This window comes from Ursus arctos, unplaced genomic scaffold (assembly GCF_023065955.2).
Source record: "Ursus arctos isolate Adak ecotype North America unplaced genomic scaffold, UrsArc2.0 scaffold_5, whole genome shotgun sequence".
NCBI classification, from domain to species: Eukaryota; Metazoa; Chordata; class Mammalia; order Carnivora; family Ursidae; genus Ursus; species Ursus arctos.
In genome coordinates, this window is record NW_026623067.1 from 8,382,037 (window position 1) to 8,404,023 (window position 21,987).

Consider the following 21,987-nt stretch of genomic DNA (forward strand, 5'->3'; position numbering starts at 1 on the left):
CTAGTATGCTTATAATTGTTGTTTTAAACTCTTTTTCAGGCATCTTACTTATGTCTGTATTGATTAAATCCCTGGACATGACTTCTTTTGTTTCTTTCTTTTTGGGTGAATTCCTGTCTTGTCACTTTGTTTAATCTCTGTGTGTGTGTGTGTGTGTGTGACTTTTGAGAAAGCCTATTACATTTCTGCTATTCAGAGTAATGGCTACAGAAGAAGATGTCCAAAAAAAGAAAAGAAAAGGGGGAAAAAAAGGAGCTCCTATTCTGTTTTGGGCCTAGTGCTTCATGAGCTTGTACAGCGTTGCACTCTGCCATTGTTTTCGCTGCTCTTTCCCACAAGTCAGTCCTCTGCAGATTCTCCTTGCCCCTGTGTGGGGTGTTTGGAGCTTGTCAACTCCGTGGTAAGTTTTCACTATTTGTGGTTTAGTCTACTTGTTAAAAGAAGCTAGGTTATAAAAAGGGGGGGGAAAGAAGCTAGATCCTATTTCCCCTAGAGCTGAAGATTTGCAGCACTCTGTGAGCAGTAGACTTCATGCATGGGAGTGATTTGTGTGGGTCTTCAGGGGAAGGGGCTGTTGCACTGATTCCTAGGTGGACTTGCCTTAGTTTAAATGCACCTGCAGGTTGCAGAGCTTGGTATAAGAGACTCCAGCCTCACTTGGTGGTGCTGTGTTGCTCACTCAAATGGGTCAGTTCTGATGGGTGTGGGTGAAAATGGCATTGCTTCATTGTCTCTGGATCATGGAGTTCATGCATGTTAATCTTCAGAAAGCCCTCACAGAAGAGCAAACAATGATTCCTCATATATCCCTGATTTCCTTCAGATCCCTGCCTTCACCATGTCTGTATTCGAGCTGGCTGCCTACCAGGTAGCACAGTACTCCTGTGTTTTATCTCAGGTGTGGGACTGGGTTTCAAAACTCCAAATGTTGGGGACCAACACGGAACAGACCCATGCTGATCCTCTAAGGGGTGTCTCACCACACTGTGCCAGTGCTGGTCTATACCAGAAAACAGTCATATAACTACACAGATTTCAGAGTTTATGGTAAAACCAGCAAAAAGCCAGCACCAAGTTTTTCTGCCTTCAGCTGGTGTCGTTATTCCTATGCTTGTGAACAGGTCAGTGTATTGGTACTGCCAGTTCTTGCCAGTGGAGTCCAGGCCACCACTCCCAAATGCATTCCAAGAAGGGAAACTGTTTCTTCCTGTGTGACCTAGAGGATCCTCAGAACATGATGCCTGTTCCTGACCCTCCACTCTCCTTCCCTACCAGAGCACTTCCAAGTCCATCAGAGATGAACTTTGTGATGGAGCAGACTTCTAAGACTTCAGACATTGAGCTCCGCTGCTTATAAAGACTTGAGATAGTCAGCCTCTCACCTTTTCCCTGTCAATATTTTTGGTGAAGTTTTTTTTCCTGTGCACTCCCCTGTGCATGCTTCTGATATCTCTCTTTCTCTACCCCCCCTCTCCTTCTCTCCTCAGGGAGAAGGGGCTTGATCTCTCTGTGATCAGGGCTCTGTCTCCCCCACTTCACCTGCAGTTATTTTCTCCCCCAAATCAACCTTTGGCAGCTCCTACCTCCCACAAGGTGGCCATTCTTCTACTTGTAGATGTAAAGGTTTGTTCTGTCAATACTCAGATTGATTTATTGGGTGTTCAGAATGATTTGATATTTATCTAGCTCCGCTCAAGAGATGAGGCAAGCTTAGGGTCCCCCTATTCCTCCACCATCTAAACTCTTCCCTCCCTCTTCCCTTCCCTCTTTCATTCATTTGAATGTTTTGCCATTTCTTTATGCCATCTTAAGTTTCTTTCACAAGTGTTTTATAGTTTTCTGTGTACAGACCTTTCATCTCTTTGGCTAGGTTTATTCCTAGGTATTTTATTATTTGGGGTACAATTCTAAAAGGGGCTCTTTTCCTAATTTCCCTTTCTGATGATTCATTATTAGTGTATAGAAATGCAACAGAAAAGAAAAAGAAACTGTGTATTGATTTTGTATCCTGCAACTTTATTGAATTTATCAGTTCTAACATTTTTTGGTGGAGTTTTTCAGGTTTTCTATACATAGTGTCATGCTATTTGCAAATAGTGAAATTATTGCTATTTACAATTTGGATGTCTTTTATTTCTTTTTGTTTTCTGATTGCTGTGACTTGGACTTCCAGTACCATGTTGAATAAAAGTGATGAGAAAATATATCCTTGTCTTTTTCCTATTGTTAGAGGAAAATCTCTCAGGTCTCCATCACTTAAGATGATGTTAATTGTGTTTTTTTTTTAATGGCTTTTACATGTTGAGGTATGTTTCTTATAAATCTACTTTATTGATAGTTTTTATCATGGGTGGGTGTTACACTTTTTTTTTTAAGATTTTAATTAATTATTTATTTATTTGAGAGAAAGAGAGAGCACAGAGAGAGAGTGAGAGGGAGAAGAACACTCTCTGCTGAGCAAAGAGCCCAATGTGGGGCTTGATTCCAGGACCCTGAGATCATGACCTGAGCCAAAGGCAGATGGTTAATCAACTCAGCCACCCAGGCACCCTGTTGTTCTTTATCAAATGCCTTTACTGCATCTATTGAAATGATCTTATGGTTTCTAATCTTTTCTCTTCAAAGGTGATATATCATGTTTATTTGTTTGTAAACATTGAACCATCTCTGCATCTCCAGAATAAATCCCACTTTATTGTGGTAAATACTTTTTCAGTGAATTTTTGATAATGTTTGCTAGTATTTTGTGGAACACTTTTCCATCTGTATTTATCAGGGAATTTGGTCTGTATTTCTCTTTCGTAGTGGTGTCTTTATCTGGTTTAATGTATCAGTGTGATGCTGGCTTCAAAGGATGAATTTGAAAGTTTTCCTACCTTTTATATATTTTGAATAAGTTGAGAAAAAATAGATATTTGCTCTTTAAATATTTGGTAGAATTCACATGTGAAGCCATCTAGCCCTTGACTTTTGTTTATTGGAAGTTTTATTCTTTTATTACTGTTAAAAATCCTTTACTGATAATTGGTCTGTTCAAATATTCTATTTCTTCCTTTTTTCAGTTTTGATAGTTCATATGCTTCTAGGAATTTATCCATTTCTTTTAGGTTGTCCAATTTGTTGGCATAAAGTTTTTCATAATATTCTCCAATAAACGTTTGTATTTCTGGGGCTTTGGCTGTTACTTCTCCTGTCTCATGATTTTATTCATTTGTATTCTCCGTCTTTTATTCTTGATAATTGTGATTAAAAGTTTATCACTTTTGTTGATCTTTCCAAAGAACCATCTCTGGTTTCGTTGATCAGTTCTCCTGTTTTGGGTTTTTTTGTTGTTGGTTTTGTTTGTTTGTTTCTATATCTTTGTCGGATGACATGATGCTCTATATAGAAGACCCAAAAGACTTCCCGTCCCAAAATTGCTGTAACTAATACACAAATTCAGTATAGTTGCAGGATACAAAATCAATGTACAGAAATCTGTTGCATTTCCATACACCAAGAATGAAACAGCAGAAAGAGAAATCAAGAAGTCGATCCCATTTACAACTGCACCAAAAACAATAAGATACCTAGGAATAAACCTAACCAAAGAGATAAAAGATCTGTAGCCTGAAAACTATAAAAGACTGATGAAAGAAATTTAAGATGACACAAAGAAATGGAAAAAATATTCCATGCTTGTGGATCAGAACAAATATTGCTAAAATATCTATACCACCCAAAGCAATCTACACATTTAGTGCAATCCTTAGCAAAATGCTACCAGCATTTTTTTACAGAGCTAGAACAAACAATCCTAAAATTTGCATGGAACCACAAAAGACCCCACAAAGCCAAAGGAATCTTGAAAAAGAAAAGCTGGAGGCATTCCAATTCCAGACTTCAAGTTCTATCACAAAGCAGTAGTGACCAAGACATTATGGTACTGGCAGAGAGCTAGGCACATCAAATCTTAGAGGAGAACACAGGAAGTAACTCCTTTGACATAGGCCTTAACTACTTCTTACTGGATATGTCTCCTAGGCAAGAGGGGGGAAGCAAATTCAACTATTGGGAATTCATCACGATAAAAAGCTACTGTACAGTGAAAGGAACAATCAACAAAATTAAACAGCAAACTTTGAAATTGGAAAAGATATTTGCAAATGGCATATCTGATAGAGAGATAGAATCCAAAATATATGAAGAACTTATAAGACTCAAGACTCCAAAAATAAATAATCTGCTTAAAAAATGGGCAGGAGACATGAATAGACATTTTTCCAAAGTATACAACCAGATGGCTTTACAAACACATGAACAGATGCTCGACATCATTCATCATGAGGGAAATACAAATTAAAACTGAAATGAAGTATCTCTCCAAGCACCACTGAGAATGGCTAAAATTAACAACACTGGAACAGACAGGTGTTGGCAAGGATTTTGAGAACAGGGAACATTTTTACACTGTTGATGGGAATACAAAGTGGTGCAACCACTATAGAAAACAGTATGTAAGTTCCTCAAAATGTCAAAAATAGAACTACCCTATGAGCTAGCAATTGCACTAGTCAGTGTTTACCCTAAGGTTAAAAAAATACTGATTCAAAGGGATCTATGTTCATCAATTTTTATAGCAGCATTATTGACAATAGCCAAATTATGGAAAAAGTCCAAGTCCCTTGACTGATGAATGGATAATCTCCATAATGGAATATTACTCAGCCATGAAAAAAATTAAATCTTACCATTTAAGGGTATGGTTGAAGCTAGACAGTATTATGTTAAGCAAAATAAGATAGAGAAAAACAAATACCATATGATTTCACTCATTTGTGGCATTTAAAAAATAAAGCAGATGGACATACAGGGAAAAAAAAGAGAGGCAAACAAAGAATCAGACTCTTAACTGTAGAGAACAAACTGAGAGTTACTCTAGAGGAGGTGGTAGGGGGTGGGTTAAATAGGCAATGGGTATTAAGGAGGGCACTTGTTATAATTGCTGGGTGTTGTATAATAAATGATGAATCATTAAATTCTACCCCTGAAACTAATATTATACTGTATATTAACTAACTGGAATTTAAATAAAACCTTGAAAAAAACCCAACAATCCAATTCAAGGAAGAATCTCTTCTGTAATTCTGATTAGTAAATCAGAACATCACCCCTTGAAATGCAGAGCAGTGCTCAATTACTCTATCACTCTTCCTGAAATGAAAATTATGAATGAAATATAGTGACAATCATTTTAGAACTATGAATTTTCTTTGTAGATTAGTCATACTTTATACACACATAGACACACATGTTGATACAATTTGCTTCTATGTTATCAGAATGAAAATTATCTTTTCCAGTAGGTGAAGTGTAAGCAGACAACTTCGAAAAACAGTTGGATTCTCTAGAGATTTTACAAAATTTCAGTTAAGAAAATCCATATTTATTTTTAAAATACACCATTAACATTTACTTTTAGAAATGACAAATTGAGATGTTTCTCTTGGAGAAGTAATGTAATTAACAGTGATATTAATATCACTATAAATAGAAAACTGTTGATTGCATTAAGCGGTTGGCTGCCATTAGCAGTAAGTGGAATATAAATTATTTTGTTTTTCTTTCTTACATGAAGTTAACTAGCTCCCCTTGGGATGCAACTTAAAACTTTGCCTCTGTTAATAAATAGCCTAACTTTACTCACCGAAGTTTCTACTCTGGATTTTTAATGCCTGGCAAAGAATCTCTTTTTCTTTATTCTACCCTCTACTTCCACTAATTGTAGTATAAATTTGGGATAATAAGAAAATGAATAAGGAGAATGAGAAGAACTTATATGCTGAAATTAATAATGTAAAACAAGGAGAACAGATTTTCATATCACTAGCCATAGTTGTCTCTTTCTATTCAACAAAACTTCCAGGGACTGAGAAGCACATTGCCAAGAAATGGCAAATTCTGAGTATTGTTAAATATGATGAATTCTAGTGGTTGACAAGTGGCTGTGGTTCTCATGCTGTCTCCTTTATAGGTGGAGATTTGGTAGTTTGACCCTGTCCAGGAAAATTCATTTATCAGTTGCCAGTACAGAAGAGACTATGGAAGAAACTATTTCCTAACAAAAAAGACAGGGCAAGTATGTCAACTGCTCTTATCCCCTAAGCCCACTCTCTTCCCCAAGTACAGTTGAAATTCCTCCTGTAAACACTCTGTCTTTCCCTTTCACTGTTTCTCTCTGTGTGTCTCTGTTTCTCTGCCCTTTTCTCTGGGTTTCTTTCTCACTTTCTGCCTGTGAGTACTCTCTCTTTCTCTGGCTGTCTTGATCTCTGTTCCTCTCTCTCCTATCTCTGTCTCTCTGACACTGTTTCTCTGTCCCTATCTTTTTGTTTCTGCCTCTGGGGTCTCTTTCTCTGGCCCTTTGTTTCTTTCTTCATCTTTCTGTTTTTCTTTTCCTTTCTCTCTGAATCTCTACCTTCTCACTCCTATCTTGTTACTGCGTAAGTCCTGTGATCTGATCACCTAGTGATTTAGATTGTGCAAACAGCAAAGAAAGCTGAATAGAGTTGGAGAAAGAACTAGGAAAATCTTTTATGTAGAAGTCAACAAGGAACCAAAAAGGGGGGGGCGGTATTTCACACTAGAAATATCAGTTATTGGAGAAAGGAGAGATGTTAAGGTACAGGGAGGTTAATTGACTCTATGCAAACTTCAGACTGTATCTTTTACTTTTTATGTTCTTTGTGTTGAAATATTCTCATAAGGTTGAAGATTCTTATAAGCATTTGTTTTGCTTTTTTTTTTTTTTTTTTTTTGGTTAGTGCTGTGGTGCTTTGTTAATAACTCCTAGCATTTGTATGTGTGTATGATATGCAAGGTAGTCAACACATTAGATAACCAGCCTATATCTTCCATTTCAGCACAAACTGGCAAACTCAATTCAGAGATATTGATAAGGAGTATAAATATGTCACTGAAAATATATGCCCATAAGTGAGATATAAACCCATGAGCAATTTCACACTGTCCTTAAAATGGTCAAAAGCTTAACTTTGAAACAACTTGATTATTTTTCTAAGATCATTCCTAGAAATTTGCAACTTCAATTGTTTAGAGGATGAATTATGTTATTCTTACTAATATTGAGGTATTGAAAATAGTAAAAATAATTAAATTTTGTGTATTATTGTACTTTTATGACATTGTAATTCATGTTCTATAGGTACTGGGAAAAAACAAACAAATCAATCCTTTGTTTTGCTGAATGCAAAATGTATTATTGTTTCAGATTTTTATTATAGTGGAAGGACAATGGAATTATTGTTAAGTTTCATATTTTCTACTTGGATATTGGACAAATTGCTTTATTTTGTGAACCTCTAGTTCCCTTTTAGAAAATGGATAATATTTGATTGGTAAAATTGATAGGTGTGCTGTGTGGTACATATGATACAATGAGTAGACGTGGGAGAAATTCTCAGCTTAGAACTGAAAACTCGAAATTCATCAAAAACAGGCAGTTGCATGATGCAGACTGTAATTTGATATTCTTATTCCTTTGAATAAAATATTTGTCCAATGAAATTTCACAAATAAGTGTTAAGATTATTAAGATTCATTTAATTTGAACATTGTAGTTGATATGACAAGATAATTGTTTTAATCTCATTATTTTAAAATAAGCACATTTTTGGCTTTTGCTTCCCTCTCATTTTAGCAGGAAACTTTCAATAGTCAAAATGAGTCATGAGAATTCCAGCACGATCACTGAGCTTGTCCTTGTAGGATTTTCCAATCACCCCCAGACTGAGCTTCCACTCTTTTTTCTCTTCTCTCTGGTCTACTCGGCAAATCTCTTTGGAAACACAGCTGTTATCATCTTAGTCGCCGTAGATTCCTCTCTCCAGACACCCATGTATATCTTCCTTTGTCACCTGGCCTTTCTCAACATATTTTTTAGCACAGTTGTGGTCCCCAAGATGCTTTTTAATTTTCTTGCAAGCAGGAAAGTCATATCTTACAACTTCTGTATTGCTCAGACTTACATCACCTTATTCCTGGAGTCAACTGAGTGCTTTCTCCTTGCAGTGATGGCACTGGATCGCTATGTGGCCATTTGTTACCCACTGAGATATCTGCTCATCATGATCTGGCCTGTGTGCATGACATTGGCTCTGGGGGCCTGGATCATTGGCTTTTTTGCCTCAGTGGTGCCTCTCTACCTCATAATTCTTCCACTCTGCGGTCCATATGTTGTTGACTATATTTTCTGTGAATTGCCCATTCTTCTTCACATGTTCTGTGCTGTTACATCCCTGCAGGAGACTGTGATGGCCATAGGAGGGGCTGGAACGGTGTTATTCCCCTTCCTCCTCATTATACTCTCCTACCTTCGCATCTTGGTGGCTGTGATGAAAATAGATTCTGTTAAAGGCAAGAAAAAAGCCTTTTCTACATGTACTTCCCACCTGATTGTGGTGACCATATATTATGGAACTGGATTGATCCGGTACATGAGACCCAAGTCCCTCTATTCAGCAGAGGGAGACAAACTCATCTCTGTGCTCTATGCAGTCATCATCCCTATGCTGAATCCTTTCATTTACAGCCTAAGGAACAAGGAAGTCAAAGAGGGTATGAGAAGAGTCATGGGAAGATACAAAAATGAAACAAAATAACAAATCACAGAATAGAATCTTTAGAAGTTAAAGGCAATGCTTACATTTTTTTTTTTAGCCTGTGTTCATATCCAAATACTATGAGACTAAACTTCATCCCAAATAATTTGGATTTGGCAGACTCTCAGATAAAAGCAGTCATCACATTTTTACAAATCTCAAGTGTTTCCAGTTCAAGTTTCTCCTATGAGTGAGCATGTATGGATAATTGTTTATGATGTGTCAGAACATTGCTGTATCAGCTCAATGAAATATGTTGTTAACTGCACCATGAACTTCCAGGTCAACACATTGCCATACCCTGCAGTCACTGACTTTACAATATTTTATTCTCTATTTTTCCATTTATTTTGCAAGGTGTCAAATTACAACAAGGTGGCTCATTCTTACTTTAATTTACTAATAAGCTCCATCTTTTCCAGGGTTTCAGCCTGAATATATGAGTCTCAGATCTTTACTGGATAAAATGAAAGGCAGTGCAAATTCTGAAAAACATATATCATTAATTCTTACAAAAGAGAAATATATTTGAAATTACTGATGAGAGTTTTTTAAAGAAGTATAAAACACTGTATTTTTTTTTTTTGGTTTTATTTTTTCTTTAAACTTTTACCTTTGTGATCTCTAATTTTAGGAAAAGGGTATGATTTTTTGAATTTGAAAACCAAAGAAAAACTCTTCCCAATTCCTTAAATTTTAGTTATCTCCATATGGAAGGCAGCTTGCAAGAATAAATACTAACAGTAATTTAATTTATTAACTTTTTAGATATTTAAACATATTGGCTACAGATTTGCCACTATAGTATCTTAAGGAGTCATATATTAAATAGTTTAACATTGCTGAATTTGGAGGTCAACCGTAGAATTAATCCTAGGTTCAATCACTTATTTGCTATATGTCTTTTATCAAAATGTTTTCTGTGCTTTAATTTCCCTCTTGAAAAATCAGGTAATGCAATGTATAGGAGTGTAAAGGTGAACACATAAAATACACCTAAAATAAAAGAGAGGCTTAAAACACACTAGATAAGATCATTTTCCATATGCTGTTGAAAAAAAAGAAAAGAACTTTGTGCTAGATTCCACAATTTTATAGAAAGAAAAGAAATGTACAGTAATTACACTACATAAACATCTTTTCAGACTCTCTTTTCTAATTTCTTGTGGAAATTGATGTTTTCATGAAAGTGGAAATTCCTCATTCCAAAGTTAGTACACATAGAATAATCTAGAGATTCTATCCATACTTTAATAAGTATGAGGGCCAAAGTACTTAATGTCTCTAATTGACCTATTGTATACCTGAGTACCAGAGAATGACTGATGCTTATCCCTGTATGGCAGTCCTCTGACTTCTTTAAAAAAATTTAATTCTTACATATGGAAGAAAGAGTAGTTTCTGTCTCTATCATCAAATTTTATCATATGCTGATATATAATACATAAGAGAAAAAAGAGAAACAAATCTTAATGTGGAGTGAAGCAATAACTGTCTGATTTGTAATATTTTTTGCAATACCTAGGGCTCCATGGAAACATTGTGTAAATGCATATGTGTGGTCTTCTTTGTACCAAGTTCATTTTGCAGTGTCTCCATATTAATGACTTTACTTAAAAGCAATGCAATCACTGTAGTGATCCAATACGTTGTCATCAAAACCGAACACATGATAGCATCATATCCTGCTTTTACAACCATTTCTCCAACAAGCAGAACATACTGAGAGGAAATAGTAGTTACAGATCAATAAAGACTTTGATTACAAGTAATTTTTTTCTTAGAAAACTTACAGACCTCCCCACCAACTCCCTCTATTTTAATTTCATATTGAATGTTCAGCTATATCTTAATGAAAACTTAGGAGTGCCTGGGTGGCGCAGTTTTTAAGCATCTGCCTTCAGTTCAGGGCATGATCCTGGTGTTCTGGGATCGAGCCCCACATCAGGCTCCTCTGCTAGGAGCCTGCTTCTTCCTCTCCCACTCCCCCTGATGTGTTCCCTCTCTTGCTGCTGTCTCTGTCAAATAAATAAATAAAATCTTAAAAAAAGAAAAAAAAGAAAACTTACTGAGAATGTAAATTTTGTCTGTTTCCGGAGATCACTGTTGTTTGTTACTCATCTGGATTCATATAAAAACATAAAATGTATACATTTAATTTATTAAATTATTATCACTGTTCAAAGCTTTGGGAAACAATCTGACTTTGACTAAATTTTCCACTTAACCCAGTAAATACCTGATTAAGTCACTCTTATCTTTGGTTAAACCAAAAATTTTTTTCCCACATCAAAAATAAATTTTGTGCTGGCTATTGATGATATGTTGACTTTGGTAATTTAAGCAACTTTGCAAACAACAGGTCTGTTACTGGAAACCATAGCCAAGAATACAAAAGGACAAGGGCATGCAATTATGAGAAGACAATGCGGAGGGAAGTCAGTTTCCCTAAGGTTTAATTATGAGAAACTTCCTGCTCAAGTAATTAGCATAGGCCTTCCACAAGTCTTAATGAGATCATGGGAAGAAAAGAAGTTTCTTCATTTTGCCTCAATACACTGTCTCATACACAAATGAAGAGACTTTTTTTTTTTAGATTTGAACATGATATTGGATCTGTAAACACATTAGTTAGATGATTTGAGAGGAGCTGACTGGTTAAATACATAAGTAAATTATAGGCCCACTAAGTTCTTTCTTTTTAGGTTATAAATAGGTAAGACTTGCAGTGTGTGTGTGTGTGTGTGTGTGTTTCTAAAAGATATGGGCTTATAATTAACAGTTGTAGGATCTAATCAAGTAAAATTTTAATTCATTGTGAATACTTGGAGGCAACATAAATTTTAGTGTCTTTTAAGTAATGTCTTCAGTATCAAGAACTAATGATGTTTACTCAGGAAAATATATTTATTGTATCTGTTTTCCTGTTTGTTTGGATTTTTCCCCTTTTTAAAATTTTTTTATCTAATTAAGTTTTATTTATTTTATTAATAATAAAAAAATTTTATTGTGTTATGTTAGTCACCATATAGTACATCCCTAGTTTTTGATGTAGTGTTCCATGATTCATTGTTTGCGTATAACACCCAGTGCTCCATGCAGTGTGTGCCCTCCTTAATACCCATCACTGGGCTAGCCCAGTCCCCCACAACCCTCCCCTCTGAAGCCCTCAGTTTGTTTCCCAGAGTCCATAGTCTTTTGTGGTTCATTCCCTCTTCTGTTTAGCCCCCCCTTCATTCTTCCCTTCCTTCTGATGAGGTTGTGGAATATAGGTGAGGTTCAGTGGGGTGGCTTCTGGAGCCAATGACCAAGAAAGAATTCTTGAAGCATCTTTGGTACAAAATTGGTGGTTTATTAAAGCATGGGGACAGGACCTGTGGGCAGAAAGAGCTGCTGCCCCGGGTTGTGAGAGGTGGCTGATTATATACCATGGGGTTGGGGGAGGTGAGGAATAGGGGAGGCTGAGAAAGCACTTTCATATGTCAAAGAAGACTCGCAGGACACTGGAGGCCCCACCATGGTCAAGCCAAGGCTGTCCACATTATCGTTGTGATCTTATCAATGAGTTGCAGGTCCAAAGAAATTCCATTTTATTTACATTTCCTTCTGCCTCAGCTTCCCTCAATTTTATGGAGGGGATGGTAATGTTAGGGCTTCAGAAAACTGACTTATGGGTCTTGCAGGGCTGTGATCTCTGTCAGTTCACCATTTGTTTTTTGTTTTTTTTTTTCCTTTCCTTAGTTTTAGGGCAGCCAGGAGTGCCGAGGAATGTTGCATGTATGGTGGGGGATGGGGGTTGTAGGGTGTCAGCTTCTACTTTGTCTTCAGCCAGCCTTCTGTTCCCTCATCACTTCTCCTACCGATCTCCCTGATATTCCTTATGTTCCATAAATAAGTGAAACCATATGATAATTGTCTTTCTCTGTTTGACTTATTTCACTTAGCATAATCTCCTCCAGTCCCGTCCATGTTGAAACTTATTTTAAGGAATTTTCTCAAGTGATTATGGAGGCTTGCAAGTCAAAGTCCAAAATCTGCTAGGTGGTCCAGTGTGCTGAAAAACTAAAGAGAGCTACTGCTGTAGTTAATGTTTGAAGATCTTCTGCTAGCGATTCCCTCCTGGTCAAGAGAGTTCAATCTTTTGTTCCATTTAAGCCTCCAAATGAATAAGGCCCACCCACATCATGGAATAAAATTTTGCTTTCTCAAACTCCACTGACTTAAATGTTAATCTCATTTAATTGTTAAACATCTAGATTAATATTTGACCACATATCTGGGCACTGTGGCCCAGCCAGGTTGACATACAAAATTACCCATGCAATTTCATATTCAGATTATTCATTTCTAGCACATAGTCACACACTGTTTTTTAGATATTAATCTTATACCATAAATGATTTGCTGGATTAATTAATTCTGTTACTTTTTAATATATTATTTGGGGTTTTCTATATATAAGATTATGTTATCTGTGTGTATAGATCTTCTCTGTTGCTTGTTTAATTTCTCCAACTGCTATTTCCAATACTATGTTGAATAAAAGTGACAAAAGTGAACCCATCCTTAATTTGTTTTGTTCTTGACATTCGGATAAAAGAATTCAATCTTTCAGGTTTGCTGGGCAGATGGCAAAGTAGGAGAACCCTAAACTTACCTTGTACCACAGATACAATTAGATAACCTTCACAGCAGTGAAAATAACCCAGAAAACAACCCAAAGACTGGCAGAACAAATGTCATAAATAAAGGTAGAGAAGAATCTACATTGAAGAAGGTAGGAAGGGTGATGACTTCTGGGAGCAAAACGGACTCTGGTTGGTCACAGCGGGGAGGGAGCTGATGGCACAGAGAAAGGTGGAAAACAGACATTCACACAAAGGAGCCTACAAATGGGGGGTATGAATCTCCATAATTTTTCACTTTGAAAGGCAGACAGACTGAATCTCATTAGTTTACAACCACTGGGACCTAAAGCCTAGAATTTTAAAAATCAGTGGTTTAGGCTTTGCGGGCCCAGAGGACATTAGGAAGTCAGGTTCTCACACTTAAAGAAACAACACTATAAACAGCCCCTGCAGATATACTGTAGAGCAAGCAGTTTGAAAAACTCCAGGGGCAGTGATTTTCTCATCTCAGAGCATGGCCCAGAAAGACAGGGATCACATGGAGACCCCTCCAGGAACAAAGGAAGTAGCAGGTGCCATTGATCTCTCCCAATCCCAACATAAACAATGGTCTCCTGCAGGAACCAGCTCTAGGCCTACGCTGCTTACTTAACTTAGTTACAACAAGCCTCCCCACACACACACACTCATGCATCACCTCTGATGCCACCCTCTAAGCCATGCTCCTTTTAGTCCCTGCACTGCAGGCCCCTGACTCAAAACACCAGCACAAACCATGCTAACACCGTGTCTCCTGATCAACATGTTTTGTGGGACCTCAGTTCTAGCAGCAGTGGTGCAGGTCTCATTTCCCAAGCAGACCACAACACACTTTGTTAAAACATGTCCCATCCCTACTGGGGAATAACCCTTGCCTATAATAGGCAAATAGGGCCTCTGTAGATCATTGGACTAAAGGAAAAAGAGGCCAAGACTCAAAAGCAAAGCACACACAACACACATAAGGAGAAACTCCTGAAGCACCAGGTGTAGCTAACTTTCCTAACACAGAGGAACAGACACATAAAAGTTAGACAAAATGAAGACATAGAGGAAAATCTGCCAAATGAAAGAACAGGACCAAACCACAGCAAGAGACCAAAGCAAAATGTAAATAAGTAATATGCCTGAGAGATTATTTAAATTATCATAAAGATATTCAGAGGACCTGAGAAAAGAGTGAAGGGCATTAGTGAGACTCATTTTTTTTTTATTTTTTTGAAAGATTTTCTTTCCTTATTTGTCAGAAAGACAAAAAAAGAAAGAGAGCACAAACAGGAGGAGCAACAGGCATAGGGGAAACGCAAGCTCCTGCTGAGCAAGGAGCCCAATGCAGGACTCTATCCCAGCACCCTGGGATCATAACTTGAGCCAAAGGCAGATGGTTAACTGACTGAGCCACCCAAGCACCCCATCAGTGAGACTCTTAACACAGAAATAAAAAAGAACCAATCAGAGATTAAAAAAAAAAAAAACACAACACAATAAAGGAAATTAAAAATACATATTTGTTTGTTTGTTTTTAGTTTCAGAAGTGGAGTTTAGCAAATTCATCACTTACATATGACACCCAGTGCTCATCAAAACAACTTCTTTTCTTAATACCCACCACCAATTTAACAAATCCCCCTACTGCCTCACCTCTACCACTCACAGTTTGTTCTCTGTACATAAGAGCCATCCACTTCCTGTCCTAGCTCAGATTCCAATGGATCATTTGAAAGAATCAGAAGAACCAAAAGAACCAAAAACATGTGCCAAAGAGTTAAAGTGCACTTACCCCTAAAGCTCAGGGATTGATGTGGAACATATCACAAATGTATTAGTAAGCTGTGAACAGACTAAAAACTGGCCCCACTCATGGGAGTGAGTAAATGAGTCCAGAATTTTCACTCTTAGCCTTACCATCTGTGAGGCATCATCAAACCTAAAATCAAGCCAGGCTCCTCTCCCATGTGGGTTAATGCTATGACACCAGCAACTTTTGCTTTCTGTCACTCTTTTCTCTAAACAGCAGTGAGGTTTGCAAATGCAGAATATATCATGTCAGCTCCTATTTGATATCCTTTGATAATTCATCATCTGTCTTAATGTAAAATGCAAAATCCCTTGTAGGGCTTTTAATGACCGTCAGAAACTAACTCTTGTCTTTCTCTACAAACTCATCTCCTCCCTCCATCCCCACGCTCCCCAGGTTTCTTCTCCTGACATTCACACCATGTTTTCTGCCTGGGATACTACTTCCATTCTTATTCTTCTCATCTGTAAAGTGTAGGTTAAAGTACAACATCAACATAGAAAGCTTTCCTAGAGCTCTATGTTGATTCAGACCTTATTGTTCCATGTAAATACACCAGCTTATACTTTACTGTTTCACAGCTAACACCACAAATAAACATAAATCCGTTATTCCTTTTATAAGTCATTACATATATCTCTCTCCCTCAAAACTAGAGGCTCCATTAAGACAAAATCTTCCTTGGCCATTTCTTTAACATTGTGTTCCTGGTCAATTCAGACTGCAGCAAGAGGATGGCAAATGTAAAGGGCTTGAAAATAATTGTGGAATTAATGAATGAGATAGTAGGCAGGAGTACCAGAGGTCTTCTAAACATTGGATGAATAAAAGAAATTTTTATTCCTTTCTTCCTGCCGTCCTGTCTTCCTATCTGTTCCCTTCCCTTTTCTTCCTTTTCCCTTCTTTTTTTCCCTTTCCCTAGTTTCCTTACTTTATTTCTTTGTTTTTTCCCCTTCTCTCTTTCTCTTTCCCTTTCTCTCTCTCTGTCTTTTGTCTTTCTCTCTCTCCTGTTCTCCCTTTCTCTCCTTCCCTCTCCATCTGTCCCTCCCCTCCACTTATGACTCCCTCCCTCTGTCTTACTCCTTCCATCCTTCCTCTGTTCCTAGGATTTTATTAAACAGAAAACATTAAAATGTCTAAGTTCCTATAGATAAACCTTTGGCACTTCAAAAATCCTTTGTTCTTGTCATGAGGAGATAGTTTATGTCAACAATAGTTTATATATCTTTTCTTTTTTCATTTATTTATTCCACAGGCATTTAAAAGGTCCCAGTAGCACAAAGAATTGAATCTATAAGGCCAGTTTCCTACCAGTATTTAAAAGATGTATAACTTTCTATACATATCCTTTATGAACTCAGGAGAAATTCTCCTGTAAAATCTAAAAATAATGTGTGAAATCATCATGCCCTCGAGTCACATGATTAGAATCTCACCAGAAGATGGAAAACAGTGCCAAAGGACAAAAATGCCCCCAAAATTATTTGGTAGAGGCAATTTATCTTCTGAGCAGTTGTTGGAAAGGGGCCATGAAGAAACTCTTTCATTATGGGTTATGAAATTCAACATAGCATCAAGGATGCCATTATAGTTTGAAGGCTCTGAAGCTGCACTCACATATTCCCAAACTTAATCCATTATATATTCTGTGCTAATTTTCCTTAACACACACACACACACACACACACACACACACACACACACCAAACTCCCCTTCACTCTTATTCCATAGATACCACAATTTTTTCCCCATTTCTTTTCTAACAGCCTCTTTGAATTCTTGGTTCCTCAAGCTATAGATAACAGGGTTCAACAGAGAGGTCACCACAGTGTAGAAGACAAAAATGATCTTGTTGATTTCAGGTGACAGGTGGTCATTGTGGTAAACATACATGGAGATCATGGTCCCAGAGTAGTGACAACATCCACATGGGAGCCAGATGTGGGAAAGGTCTTCATCAGGCCAGAGGCTGAAGGAATTCTCAATACTGTGGGCACAATGAAAACATAGGACACAAGTGTAAGAAGAAATCAAATGCACAGCACTGCAGTTGACAGGATAAAGATGGCCATCCTGGTGATATACACACTGGAACATGAGAGCTGCATGACGGGAGAGGGGTCACAGAAGAAATGATTGATCTGGTTAGGACCACAGAAATACAACTTGGAAATCATTAGGGAGGGCCGAAATCCTGTGCCAACACCTGTCAACAAGGAGACTGCCACCAATCTGGTGCAGATCTCAGGACTCATCAGGAAAGAGTAGTGGAGTGGGCTGCAGATGGCCAGATATCAGTCATAGGTCATCGTGGCCAGAATAAAGAAACTCAGTAGCACCAAAGAACACAAAGAAATGAAGCTGTGCCATCTGTACAGGCAGGGAAGGAGATTGCTTGGCCATGGGAGAAAAAAAAATGGCTAAGAGAGGGGGCACAATAGTGGATGTATATCACATTTCCAGAAAGGAAAGATAGTTGAGAAATATCTTCATAGGTGAGTGTAGTCGCTGGTCTTGGCTCACCACTGCAATAATGACAACATTCCCTGTGATCATGAGAAAGAAGATGAACAGAGAAATGGCTAAAAGCCAATGTCTGCCATTCAAATTTTTTCTGGAATCCTAGAAGCTGAAACTCAGTGACATTGGACATATTTGGGGGCTTCATTGCCTGTGGAAGGGAAAATATTTTGGAAAAATTGTACACAAGGCATCCAAATATTTGTAGCTATTGATGTTTAGCAGTTTAGAGATTAATTTTTAAAAATAGTTTAGATCTTTGTGTACAACACTTTACAGGAACAAATGTTAAGTCCACCTTGATTTTATAAAAAATATTTTGATATCACAAGCTGAATGTGGATGTTAGATCTTAGAAAGAACCTCAGCAAATTCCACTGATTTTGTTCTCTGAAATTTAGAAGTCTCAGGCCCAAAGATAAAAAAGAAGAGAAGAAGAAAAGAAATGGAAAGAAAAGAAAAGAACATACCAAAAAACACCTCTGATGGAAACCAAATTTGGAAACTAAGAATAATAACAATTCTTTTTAAAAGCAGACATATATGAAATCAATGACTTTCTTTCCATACATATGGGTTTGTCTGATAAACAATCAGCCATACCATATCTCCTATGACATCTTAGGGAAGTTTATTCATTCTCTTCTCAAACAGTATTATGGGTACCTTGTGCTCTCTCTCTCTCTCTCTTTGTGTAGCTTTTTGTGCTGAGCGAACCTGTACCTCCATCGGCATCCTTTCTTGTCTTGTTGGATGGATACCATGTTCTGCCACTGAGCATGTATCTTGTATGCATTCAACATGTCACCTTTCTTTGTTTTCCTTTCATTTATTTTAAGAGCCAGTCCTGATTAAAGGCAACATCCACCTGTGATAACTGAGCTTCTCTGAAATAAAGGAGATGAGAGACACACATAATGTTGTCATTTAAAATTCATAACCATTAACTCCAGTGTGTCTTTAGTGCTGTGGAAACTTTTGTTCATCTATTTATTCTTCCATTTCCCTCAGTGACTATTTGATATGTTTTTCTCTTTTGGAAGCTTCCAACACTTCCTTGTCTATCTATGACTTCAGACAAAGATCTATTTTTCTGAAGGAAAAAACAAAACTGAAATCCTCCAATGGGAATATCCAGATACTCAAGCTACTAAATTCCCCACCTAAAATCTTCAATTCCTCTGCATCTGTTTCCTACATCTTACTCCAAATAAAAAGTTTATTCCTGGGTTAAGGTAAATCCCTCCACACATGCTTTAGTTCCTGCACTTTCCCATACAGTGGAAAGTTTTTCACGTGTTACACTTTCTTACTCACCTGAACTAGCAATGGTTCCTATCTGCCGGATCATTTCCTCAGCATTTAAGCAGGCTGTTTTTTTCTCCTTTTAAAAAGACAGAACAGGGACACTTGAGTGGATCACTCAGTTAAGCATCTGCCTTCTGCTCAGGTCACGATCCCAGGATCCTGGGATCGAGTCCTATATCAGGCTTCTCTCTCTGCCTGCCACTCCCCCTGCTTGTGTTTGCTAGCTCTCTCTGACAAATAAATAAATAAATAAAATCTTTAAAAAAATAAAGGTAAAAAAATAAAAAGACAGACTATTCGAGGAATTAAATGGTGGAGGAGTAGGAGAACCCTAAGCTTACCTCATCCCTCAAACACAGCTAGATAAATATCAGATAATATTGAAGATGCAAGAAATCATTTTGAAGACTTAAAGAACAAAACTGCACAACTAGAGGTAGAAAAATAGCCACATTGTAGAAGGTAGGAGCCACAGAAGGTTGATTTGGGGAAGGAAAGAACTGTGGGTTCTGTGAAGGAGAGGCAACCCTGATCATAAAGGGAAGAGCAAGAGAGAAAGAGAGAGAGAGAGAGCGTGCAAAAGCACATGTAGGGGATTGCATAAGGAAAAAAAAAATCCCCAAAACATTGGGAAAAGGAGAGGGCTGACTATATGAAGTTTTCATAAGGAGAAGAGTGCAAATTCTGATGTTTTGGAAGTCTGTGCTATCACCAGGGTCATGCCCTGGAGGACTTGGTGGTGCTTTGGTGGGGAAGGAGGGAAGAGACCCAGAATCCGGAAGGTGATCTGAGGATCCCATGGGTCACACAGGGAGAAACTGTTCCACCGTATGCAGTACGTTTGGGAGTGGCAGCACAGCCTCTCTAGGGATGAAAGACCTGGCAGCACCACTGTGATGCCCTTTTCACAAGCTGGGAACAAAGACACCAGCTGAGGGCAGCAAAGCTTGGTGCTGGCTTTTTGTTGCACTTTATCATAAAGTTCAAACCACTATGTGGTCACAGAAATGATTTTTGGGACAAGCCTGCACTGGCCAGAGTGCAGAAAGACGCTCCCCCAGAGGATGAGCACAGGTTCACACCACACAGATCTCTAAAATTTGGAGTTATGAAACCCAGTCACAAGCCTGAGATAAATCAGGTGTACTGTGCCACTTGGCAGGTGGACAGCTCAGATACAGGCAGGGTGAAAGCAGGGATCTAGCAGAAGCCAAAGATACAAGAGAGGTGATAGTTTGCACTTCTGTGAGGGCTTCCTGAAGATTGGCAGGCTGGAACTCCCAGCTCCAGGGACAAGAGAGGTGGGCAAGGCACTTTCCTCGTCAACACTGACTAACTTCAGTGAGCAAAGCAGTGCCACCTAGCGGACGTTAGAGCTGCTTGCACGAAACCCCCACTCTCGATGCTATGTAGGTACATCACTGGGGCAAGTCCACCTGGGAATCAGACAGCAGGCCCCGCCCCTGGAACATCAGCACAAAACTTTCACACACACCAACCCTACTGATCATAGAGTGCTACAAAGCTTCAGCTGTAAGTGAAATAGGATCTGCTGTCTTATTTAATTATTTTATTTTACTTTATTTTTTACCTCTTCTTAATATAATTGTTACTTTCAGGAGCAGGAATACATCAGGCTTTCCTAATCATCACACACACAAAAAACAGTGACCCAGACAAAATGACAAGAAGGAAGAATTCACCTTAAAAGAAAGAAGAGGAAGAAGTCATGGGATTTAATCAATACAGATACAAGTAAGATGTCTGAAACAGAATTTTAAACAGTAATAATAAGGATACTATCTGGGCTTCAGAAAGGCACACACACAAAAAACAGTGACCCAGACAAAATGACAAGAAGGAAGAATTCACCTTAAAAGAAAGAAGAGGAAGAAGTCAGGGATTTAATCAATACAGATACAAGTAAGATGTCTGAAACAGAATTTTAAACAGTAATAATAAGGATACTATCTGGGCTTCAGAAAGGCACAGAAGATGCTAGAGAACCCCTTATTGCAAAGGAAAATGAACAAAAACTACACAAGCTGAAATTGAAATGCTATAACCAAGATGTAAACCCAAATGGATCCAATGAGAATGAGGATGGACAAACAGAGGAATGAATCAGTGATCTAGAAGATAACAATACAGAAAATAATGAAGCTGAAAAGAACAGGGAAAGTAAGGCACACAATGTCTACACAAGTAAGTCTACACAGATGTAGACTTAGGGAACTCAGTCACTCCTTAAAGCATAATAACATTCATACCATTGGATTCCCAGAACAAGAAGAGAAAGGAAAAAGAGCAGAAGGTTTATTTCAGAAAATATAGCCAAAAACTTTCCTAATCCGGAAAAGGAACAGACATCAAGATCCAAGAGCCACAGAGAACTCTCAGTAAATTAAAAAAAAAAAAAAAAAGCCAGCCTTCACAGGACATGGACAAAATACATGAACAAGGAAAGAATCCTAAAAGAAGCAAGAGGAAAAAAAGTCCCTAAACTGCAAGTGAAGACAGATAAAGTTCACAGCACATCTCTCCAAAGAAACTTGACAGGCCAGAAGAGAGTGGCATGCTATCATGAACTCGATGAATGGGACAAATATGCAGCCATGAATACATTATCCAGCAAGTCTGTCCTTCAGAATAGAAGGAGAGGTAAAGAGTTTCCCAGACAAAGAAAAACTAAAGGAGTTAAGGTCCACTAAAGCAGCCCTGCAAGAAATATTAAAGGGAACTCTTTAGGTGGTGAAAAAAAAAAAAAAAAAGACCAAAACCAACAACTACAAAGGAACAGAAAACAACACCAGAAACACCAACTTCATAGGTAACATATTGACATTGAATTCATTTCTATCAGTAATCACTCTGAATGTAAATGGGGTAGATGTTCTAATCAAAAGACATAAGAAATCAGAATGGATTAAAAAAATCCATCCACTGAGGCCCTCAGTTTGTTTCTCATAGTCAATAGTCTCTCATGCTTCATTCCCCCCCCAACATAATATAATAAAAAATCATTTAAAAAAACTA

The 21,987-nt window shown here is 37.8% G+C and overlaps 1 protein-coding gene and 1 pseudogene across 1 annotated transcript; one reads left to right on the forward strand and one right to left on the reverse strand.

The window, feature by feature from the left end:
• The first annotated feature begins 7,718 nt into the window (after positions 1-7,718).
• LOC113261423 (olfactory receptor 2A12-like) lies at positions 7,719-8,657 on the forward strand. Its single transcript, XM_026507545.3, has one exon. It carries the CDS (start codon positions 7,719-7,721, stop codon positions 8,655-8,657), a length of 939 nt encoding a protein of 312 aa, XP_026363330.2.
• Positions 8,658-15,461: 6,804 nt separating this feature from the next.
• Positions 15,462-17,791, reverse strand: LOC113261894 (olfactory receptor 11L1-like; annotated as a pseudogene).
• Positions 17,792-21,987: the final 4,196 nt, after the last annotated feature.